Raw genomic sequence first — 10,610 nt, 5'->3', positions numbered from 1 at the left:
ATGGATGGATGGATGGAAATGCTGACTTTTTCGCGCTTCCTTTTAAATATTTGAAACTTAGGTAAATCTAAATAAAATAGGGAGGTATTTACCTTTGAGGGTTCGAGTAATCAAAGTCAAAAAACCCAATTCTTCCATCCGAAGTTTTAACTACTCAGCGGCATGTCCATGTAACGGTTCAGCTGCATCGGCAGGGCGATGTTTTGCCACAGAGTGGCTCACCTGCTCTGGAGAATGGAAGACATGCTTCTGTCCGTCCGCATCAGTAACCTGTAACTTGGCAGGGAAGTCCGGCACTCTTAAGCTGTGATCTCACTGGAGAAAAAGCACTGGTGTAGGTTCATCCGCCTTTTCTTCTCGGTGAATTCACAAATTGGTGACTCAATTATCTTAATGCCCTTCCAACAACTTGAAGCGATGTTCGACATCGCTCGACAACAAGCTTATATACAACCGAGACATTTTATATCCGCCCAGGTCACATCCTTCCTTACTGACACTACTGGTAATGAAGTAGAGAATTTTATTAAGGAGCATAACCATGGAAACCACTTCATATCATCTTTCTATTCACTTCCCCATAATGGGACGCTTAGCTCCTTTGGGGTTTATGTGCTACCAGATATCTCTCATAAATGGGAAAAGGATCTTGAGCACTGAGTATATATAGAGGATAATTGGTAGAGCTTATTACGTTTGATGAAATTTACATTCACATGTAACAGATTACACGCAATAAATGCAATATAAAATAATTCACAGACTCCTGTAATTCTACATGAAATGAACCACTCTTTCTCAGAGTCAGAGAGAGGAACATATTTCCACTGCTTTTGGGAATGCAAAAAGATCTCTACATATTGAAACCATATTTCTTCGGCAATCAGTGGGATTTTCAAATTAAAAATTAAGAAGAAAGATCCAGGAGTTCTTCCTTCTTGGCCTTCCATTACTTTTAGGGAACTAAATATTCCTGCTACCCACTCTAACCTTCTGGAGAAACTACTCTTGATAGCCTGAAAATGCGTGTTGCACAAGTGGATTAGAGAATAGCTACCAACATTTGGTGCAAGGAGGTTTTCAATACTCTACCCCGTGAAAGGCTGTGTGCAGTTGTGAAGGAGAAAGAGGAGTATTTCTCAAAGATTTGGTCTCCCTTTCTAAATTATTTACCTAAACAATTGAGAGATTTGCTTTTAAAAGGAGATCGCGTTTCAAAACCCTCTACTGTATTCAGGGATTCAACATTATCACAGCAGTTCAGTTTTTGTCTTTGGTACTCCGATTTGGGCTGCACACACATTTGTTGCACATTTCTGAGTTTTATTGTTACTACTGCTCTCTCTGTTTATTTATTTTATATTTATTTACATGGGATTGCTGTATAGTTTTGGTTTCTATGCTGTTAATTTACTTGTAAAAATTCAATAAAAAGACAGCAACAAACAATCACATGAAACTACGGAAGCGTATTGCTGCCACACTTGAGAAAAAAAAATTGGCTCAGTTTCACATAATTACGTGATAAGTTTCATGTTATTACGTGATAAGTTTTACGTTATTACGTGATAGGTTTTACGTTATTACGTGAAACTTAGCAATACAATACAGATCTGCTTGAAGGGCCGGTTGTAAATGGAAGACAGTATAGATCGGGGGTCATCAACCCTCGGTCCGCAGAACAGTACCATTCCATAGGTCATTTGGTACCGGGTGGGACACAGACTAATACATGTTTCTGCAATTGATTATTATTTATTCAACCTACAGATATCGTCGTCCATTGCTGTGTAATGAAAAAGGTTATTTTGGTACCGGGTTGCAGTGGGACACAGACTACACATATGATATAGACGGTACATATATCTTAGATTTCCCAAATGTACGTACTGTACATGGTTTTTATGTATTACCCTGTATGTATGTATGTCTTTTCGTTTATTTAAATACTGCTTTTCCTTTGTATGCTAGAAAAATGAAAATATTGAAAATGAAAACATTTTTAATGCTTAAAGATTGGATTCAAAAATCTGTGATGTACTGAGGGAGCGAAAGTAGAACCGCCCATTTTGACATAATGCTCCTCATGACAACAGGATATAATTAATAATTACATGCATAATTATTTGTGTTTTTTTTTTCACTTGAGTAAAAGGCCACCCAGTTCCTCTTCCCTATGTCCTTCTCAATACTTATTGTACAGCTTTGTGAGAAGGCTTCTGTACTAATAAGTAGACAAGACTACAGACAATTGGAAAAAAAGGCTCTTATGAACTGAACCCTGACCTGGCTCTACTTCTTAAAATATTCACAAATTGTCATTAAGATATCTCTCCAATGTACTGCTTTTTTTCATCTTTGCTTTTTTTCAATGTTTTCTTCTTCTTCCCTTTTTCTGTAATGTACGGTAATATAAATGAGTTTATTAAAATGAAGTAAAAAAAATAAAAAATAAAAAAAACCCATTGCACAACCTAAACAAATTTATTTCAATTTAGATTCACAGCAGTGACTAATGATGTTTTATTTTTACTGCATATTTAAAATGTTTAAAATCACATCATCATTTACCTTGTTGCATGGATGTATATTTAAGATATGCATTATAGTATATTATGTTTAGGAAACAAAGAACTACAACCGCAATTAAAAAAAAAAATCGAAACACAGAAACCTCCAGAAAAGAAATAATCTTGCCTTAACTTCAAGAAAAAAAAAACCTTAAAGAGGAGTTAACATTATTGGTAATTATTTTATCAGAGTGATGTCACACTAAAACTGTAAAACAACAACAACAACAACACAAAAACAACACAAGTTTCTAAAGTACTAAAGAAATTCTTCAAGTATGACCCTTGTCGACAATAATACTTAATACTTGGGTTGGGACCATAATACTTGGGGCTAATTTAACCCTTGTGTTGTCCTTTGGGTCACGGTGACCCTAGGTGTGTGTATATGTGTGTGCATGCTCCTGTACTACACAGCTTGTGCGAACACATTTGAGAGAGATGACGAAAGAACTCACAAATGTGTTTGTAGCTGCGAGACACACAATTTTCCAACACAACCTGAAGCGCAGGCGTTCTCTTTTGTATTCCATAATTGTCTAGGAAAAGAAAAGGGCATAGGAGACCATGTGACCTACCTTACTCTATCATGATACACAACATATTTCCAAGACACAGGGTCACTAAAGCATGTTGAGCTCAATAAGCCTTCCAGCAAAGACAGCTAGTGTCCCAACAATGCACACCGCCATGAAGACGCAGAGAAGAATGTGGTCCAGCACCATAGCAACAAACTTCCACTCCTCTGCTGCCTGAAATGAGAACATGTGGGAAAAGGAAATCACATTCGAGAACATTTGTCTTGGTCTATTAGCAGGTGTATTATATATATTATAATACTGACGTAAAGGTGCATAATTTTAATTGTAATAATGAAATCATCTTTATTATTGTATAAAAGACTAGCTCCTGGTTGTTGTAGCCCAGGCTATGCGCTTTGGATATACCGTGATACAACATCAAAATTAGTGCTGGATTGTTCATTTAAACGTTGCAAAACCTTTGAGAATTTGCACTTAATTTGACATTTAAGTGATAAAAGAATATTATGAGGGTATTAAATATGGAGGGAGCGGACCATGGTGTACATCAAGTCCTGTGATAAACTTGAGAATTATCCAAGGTGTACTTCACATATTCACTACTTCATCACCCCAGCCACCCAGAAAAGTATTAAGCGGTAGAAAATACAAAAAAAAAAAAAAAAAAAAAATTCAAACCCCTTCATTGTTCCATCAGCAAATTAGCTATAGGAATCAGCTGTTAGTGGCTATATACTTCATACAGATGTCATACTGTGTTGGTGTTTTACATTGTTTGATTCCTCATCTGATTTCATGGTCTCAGCGATGTACTTCACCCCTTCAATGGCACTGCGTACATCTGGGTTTTTAACGATGGGGGACTGGAAGGTGACACTGGTGGGTGTGGGGTTTCCTGCAGAGCAAAAACCAAAGACAGAAGTTGTAGGAGCATGTTGGGGGTCAGGGTCCGCAAAGAAACAATTCGGTGTTCTTAAAACGAGACAAGACGAGTTGAGACTTCGTCGCAGCGGTAGTGTTGAAACATGGTCAATCGACAAAGTTTAAAAGTTTAACACTGTGAGAGAACTTTTTGAGAACAGAAAACAGCCACAAAGGTCCCAAAAGACTTTAAAGTGGCAACTAAGTTGGATAGTAATAAGAACAAACACAAAAACAAAGTCTAATGGCTGATGGGAAAAAAGACCTTAGAGAAACCTGCAATGCAGCTGAAGCGGCTGCAGCAAAAGCTATTCAATACGACACAAAATATTATAGTAATTTCATAATTTGACTTATCAAAATACGCGCTTGCTTTTTGCTGTTATCTTACCTGAAATGTCAGAGATGTCCATGTCAGTGGGAAACAAGGTCTTCTGCCGAATCTCCTGGCTCGGTCGCTTCATAGTTGAGAAGAACATCATGTTGGGAATGGTTTCGATGAAGACCTGTGACAAGTTAGACGCATCTTTTGATGAACTTCTAGTCTTTCCTTCTAGCCATTTTAGAAACAACGGGATCAAATCTTAGACTCAACCTTGCGGATCCAGGCCGGCATGGTGTGCGTGCTGGGTGAGCGGTGGTGTGTGTTGATGACAATGACCGTGATAATGATTGACGCAATGACAAACACCATGGTGAAGAGCATGTATTTCCCTATGAGTGGAACGGCACTGGATGTAGAGGGTATGAGCTCCACGATGACCAACAGAAAGACGGTCAAAGACAGCAAGACAGAAATAGAGAGAGTCATCTTTTCACCTGAAGAGAAAAAAACCCAAACACAAATCTTACGGTTATAGATCTTAAGGTTTTGCTTATAGTTCGATATTGAGGATCTGTGTCATATACCAGAGGTTCCCAAAGTGTGAGTGTGGGGTGGGGGGGCATGCTGTGCCATTGCAAGGGGGGGCACGGAAGGAATTAATGAATAAAACAAAACAGTTACAGTGGAACCTCAAGATACGACATACGCGTATTTTAAGTACGCGCAAGCCTTCGAGCACATTTTTGCTTCAAGATACGAGTAAAGATTTGAGAGACAAGCACGCTTACAGACACTGACGCTAAGTTGCACCTGGAGCAGCCTCACTCGTTCACTTTTTTTTGACGTGTTCGGCGACTTCCGTAAGCTTCCTTTCCGTACGTATCTATGTGATTTTCTCTCTATTTTGCGCATTATTCTTCATAATAGTGATGAGTCCTAAGAAAGTGAGCGGTAAGGATGATAGTGAGTCAATAAATATGAACGTGGTGCCAGCGTGTGATCTATCATGCATGTGCGATCACAGAACATCCACGATCTGTACATCACGAAGTAAAAAAAAAAACAAAACAAAAAAAAAACGTAAGTTAAGTTAATTCTAAGTTTATGTAAGTTACGTAGTATACGTGTAAGGTACGGTGAGGAATCAAGTGTCTACGTATGGGCCAACTCCACCCGCCCCCTCCGCACATGCCGTCATTAGCTGCTACTGTATCATCTGTCTTGAAGGTAAGCACTCATAATTAAAACCACATATTATTTTATATCACAGGAATCCTTATATACCATAATTTTTCTCTATAGCAATTAAAAACATGTTTTTTCCGTTGTTATTAGCACTAATAATGAAAGAGTTTTTTTAGAGGGGTGGAACGGATTACTAATTTTTCTGTTATTTCTTATGGGAAAAATGACTCGGAGATACGAGCACCTCGAGTTATGAGCTCGGTCCTGGAACGGATTATGCTTGTATCTGGAGGTTCCACTGTATATTTAAAATGTGTGACATAAATCTGAAAACAAAATGGCGAGGGTGGCATGAAAATGTTCTTATGAACCAAACGGGTTCTGCAGAGACAGTTTGGGAACCACTGTTATATACTATATTGTGTTGTGTTCAATAAATATATACCAGAGTCAGTAGGAAGGTAGAAGACCAGCCCTGTGAGAAAAGAGAAGAGCATGCAGGGAATGATGACATTAACAATGAAATAAAGAGGCAAGCGCAACATCAGAAAGTGGTAGGTGATGTCCAGGTATGGTGTGTCAGGACAGCAGGTGTAGTACACCCAATGTTTCCAGCTTCTGTAGTCCTTTAATACCCACTCTCCTGACTCCATGAAGTTACTGAGATCTGGTCGATCATTGTCCTGAATGAAAAAGCAAAATAGATCATGTATTACAACAAAAGTAGGCATTCATTTCAGTACACTGTTCATCCTTAATCGTCATCACTGAATAACGTTGAGAATTTTCCTATGTCAAGGTTTTCACTCATTGTGGTTGTCTCTTCTCCAAGTGTGCCGTCTTGAATTTGTAAACAGTTATTTAGGTTTTTTGTTTTTATCATATTTGGTGTTCCAGTTTGATTCTCGATTACACAAAAGCTGCATTGTACTTTCCACTGGACTGGACGTTCTGTCACCCCCTGATCAGTGATCAGGGGATGTAAGAGAATGATATGGCTAAAGCATTGGTCCATGTACACACCAGCTAGTCTCTCCTAATGTTCTCTGAAGAATGTGATACTTACAGAAATGAATAGACTTGGTTGACTTTGTATCTGGTTTACCTCTCTTAGAAGGAAAGTTAGCCAGTTAGCCAAAATATTGTTTACGATTTCCCAAGGCTTATTGTTACCGTCCAGACCAGACTGACCGGTACTATGTGATGAAAGGCAGTCCTCTTTGTTTAACACCGCTTGACTGCTTTGATCTGCTCTGCACTAGACGAAGTACCCATTGGATTCAATGAAATAGCTACATTATTAGTAAATAAATTACACTCACTGGGTTGATGACAACGAGTAGTCCATCGTATGACCAGGTTCCTAGCTTCATGCTACAGTTCTGCAGGTCAAATGGGAAGTGCAGGACAATGATCTCACAGTAACTCTTAAAGATAGCAGGAGGGTTCCATGTTATCATGCCAGTGTATTCAAGAAGGACTTTGGTTTCATGGATAATGGCAAAGTCACCATCAGCACTGTTGAGGAGAAGAAGACCCAAGAAAATTAGTATACTTCGGTATGCTTAGAAATGTTGAAAAATGTGGAAAATATTTTGACTGTGTAGTGCAGGGATGTCAAAACCATTTTTTACCAGGGGGGGGTGGCAATTAAGCAATACAGTTTCCCTTGGAGGGTCGGTTGTAACTGTTAGACTTTATCACTGTAATTACTACTAATAACTACTACTAATATCGACGTATTAATACATTTTCTTTTCGGCAATTATTTGTTGAAGTTACAAATTGCACTGTGTAATAAAAGAATTTAAGTTAAGAAACTCAGCAGCCTGGACTTTATAATAAGGCAAAAGTTCCCACCGGCCACACAAAATGACTTGGTGTCAAGGACTGTGAGGCCTTGAGTTTGATACATATGGTGTAAAATGAATACTATTTAGGGCCGGTTTTAAATGGAACACTGTATAGATCAGAAGTCCCCAACCCCCGGTTCGCGGACTAGTACCAGTTCAAAGGTCCTTTGGTACCAGCCCGCAGTGGGACACAGTGAAAAAAATGAAAAAAATTCTAATTTGCTTCATTAAAAAAAAAAAGATTTATTTGACGATAATCTGGCAATATTTTAAAATAAAAGTCATTCAGACTTTGATACAAACAGAATAGAGTCTGGTATAGATGTAGCTCCTCCATAACAGACTAAAATGATTTATTCAAGCTACAAATATTGTTCATTGCTGTGTAATAAAAAAAAACTTTTAATTTCATAGGTTGATAAACTCTGCTGCATGGACTTCATTAAATGCTTATTAAGCCCCCGCGGGCCACACAAAATGGCTTGGCGGGCCGCATTTGGCCCCCGGGCCTTGAGTTTGACACCTATGATTTAGGGTGTTAAGAAAATGTGTTTACTTGTTATAGAGCACCAGATCAGGTTTCCATATGTCTGTTGAAGGTACTCGAATTTTTTTGATGCCTCCATAATCATCTGGGTTCCATCTCAAGTTCACATCAGTCCATTGCTGGAAAAAAGTCAGGTACACTCATAATTAGAATTTTATAAATATGGTTAGTAATGCTGTAGTGCTGTACACAATACTTATTATTTGAGTATTGTTTTGTTGGAGGTAACTGGAGCCATGTAAGCAAATGTAATCTAACATCTGGTAACCTGAATAACCACATTTTTAATTTTTAAAATTTTTTTTTTGTTTATTTAATGTGTATTTGTACAATTTAGGTTTAAGTCTAAACTTAAGTTTGTATATTGCTTTCATTACACATATCATTTTAATGAAAACTAAAAAAAAAAGCCAGTTAAGAAAAAAATCACCTTAATGAAAAATGTTCACATGGTTGTAAAAATATAAAGAATTTTTATTCCATCATTTTACAACATTTGATGTTACCTGTCTGAGACGGACATTGCTGGTCACAATCTGGTTGACCTCATCCTGCAGGGGGCAAAATATATTTTAGGAAATTACATTAGCTCACTATACTTCCAAACATACATAATTCGCACAAATACAATTCCACCTACCTTCACAATTGTAAATTCTGTGTTTATAGACGTGACAATGAGTTCAAAGATACAATTCAAAAGGTTGATTTTAAAAGCAGAAATGTATGAGCAATGACCATATCTGGCATGCTGGTGGTGTCAAGGCAGTGCTTCTCAAATAGTGGGCCGCCAAAACCATATCTAATCCACTGACTTACCACGCTGATGAGCTGTATTAGCTGAAGACCCACTGTGACGACAACAGCATCACTGAAGTGGTTAACAGGACGAACCACCTTATTGTATCCGGTAAATATTGTTTTAACCAGTTTAGTTTCGTCTTCGGAGCAGATAGCTGGACCTATGGCCAAAAAAACATTTACAATTATGTGTTATTTTTCACATTAATGTCCATTGTAGCAGTTTTTAGTCCAGCAGTTAGTGTACTCCTGCAGCCCTGGAGTGTTACTCACAGAACGTTTTCTATAAATAGGGGCTTGTACGTAGGTAGTAATAAGAAAAACAGAAAGATGGACATCTTGATCATGAGGTGAGGGTCGGATGCTGCCCTAACCATGTGTGATCAACAGTGATGGTCAAGTTATTCGGAAATAATAATTAGTTATTGATTACTGATTACTTCTCCAAGAGTGCAATCCAGTAACCCATCCATCCGTCCATCCATCCATTTTCATCCGCTTATCCGTTACCGGGTCGCGGGGGCAGCAGTCGCCACCCAAATCACATTGCACCGTACCAACCCCAGAGTCATTGCCTCTGGGCCAAAGCGCCACACCAATCCAGTAACTTAAAAAAAAGTAATTAGTTACTTTAATAATTATTACTTTAATAATAATAATCATATTATTAATAATTATTAATAATCTTCCGAATTGAAGAAGCCTCTTAGATGAGAGGTTAAACGTCTTCAAAAAACGTAACTCCTTGGAAGACAAGTAGTAGACAAGGACTGGTAAAGGTGGAAAGATGGCAGACGTGATGTAGAGTCTCATTTGACTAGTGGTATGGCAGGGGGAAATTTTCAAGGAAGCCAAGCCTCCTCACAGACAACAGAGTGCAGCACCATGTTTTCAATGCTCTTTCACCAGGAAACATTTAGAGGGGCACTGTTTCACGCATCATAAAATGCTCTCTCGCTCACATAGAGAAAAAGAAGGAGATGATTTTTGAAGTTAAAAGGTAAAAGATGAAGGCATGCTTCTGAATGTTTTCTGCGCACCACAAGTTGGATGTCAGTTAAAAAAGCAAGAGAATTTTTGGAGCAAGGTAGAAGCAGTGGTAAAAGATGTGTCCAGAGGGGAAATAGTAGTGGTTGGTGGTGGGACTTAAATGGACATGTAAGTGAAAGGGAACAGAGGAGATGAGGTAGAAAGGTGAAAGACAGTAATGAAGGACAGAAATAGCTGTTGTCAAATCCTAATTTAAGAAGAGACATAAGATGACATACAAGAGTGGAGGTAAGCATACGTGGTGGCGCTTTGGCCCAGAGGAAACATCTCTGCCATTGGTGTGGAACCCCAGGGTTCACCTCCTGGGCAACATCGAATCCCGGTTAGGGCGGTTAATACCTTTCAGTGGACTCACCACCCGCAGGAAGGTTTGGGGGGTTGGTATGAAGATTGCCGAGATTGGATCAGCGGACAAAAATGGATGGATGGATGAAATTATACGTGGTGAAGGTGGATGAGTTTAAATACCTAGGGTCAATCGCCATTGACCCTACCTAGGGTAATGGTAACGAGGTAAAGAGAAATGGTACAGGCAGTGTGGAATGTATGTGTCAGGAGTGATTTGCAACAGAATAATAGCAGCAAAGTTGAAAGGGGTGGCGCTTTGGCCCAGAGGCAAGGTCTCTGTCATTGGTGTGGAACCCCAGGATTCACCTCCTGGGCAAGTTCGAATCCCGGTTAGGGCGGTTAATACCTTTCAGTGGACTCACCACCCGCAGGAAGGTTTGGGGGGTTGGTATGAAGATTGCCGAGATTGGATCCGCGGACAAAAATGGATGGATGGATGGAAGCTGAAAGGGAAGCGTTAGAAGACAG

At 38.9% G+C, this 10,610-nt stretch overlaps 1 protein-coding gene across 1 annotated transcript; it reads right to left on the bottom strand.

Moving 5' to 3' along the window:
- Positions 1 to 2,488: 2,488 nt before the first annotated feature.
- On the bottom strand, positions 2,489 to 8,915 carry chrna1 (cholinergic receptor, nicotinic, alpha 1 (muscle); the record flags this gene model as incomplete). Its single annotated transcript, XM_017037156.2, has 9 exons — positions 2,489 to 3,322; positions 3,883 to 4,007; positions 4,425 to 4,539; positions 4,629 to 4,852; positions 5,989 to 6,226; positions 6,866 to 7,061; positions 7,953 to 8,062; positions 8,450 to 8,494; positions 8,763 to 8,915. Coding segments are annotated over 9 exons (1,335 nt in total), but the record flags the coding sequence as incomplete, so codon positions are not given.
- Between the last annotated feature and the right edge of the window lie 1,695 nt (positions 8,916 to 10,610).

Source organism: Cynoglossus semilaevis, chromosome 12 (assembly GCF_000523025.1).
Source record: "Cynoglossus semilaevis isolate Cse_v1.0 chromosome 12, Cse_v1.0, whole genome shotgun sequence".
Classification (NCBI taxonomy): domain Eukaryota; kingdom Metazoa; phylum Chordata; class Actinopteri; order Pleuronectiformes; family Cynoglossidae; genus Cynoglossus; species Cynoglossus semilaevis.
The sequence above is the reverse complement of the archived record's forward strand: the minus strand, read 5'-3'. Positions and strand labels throughout refer to the sequence as shown.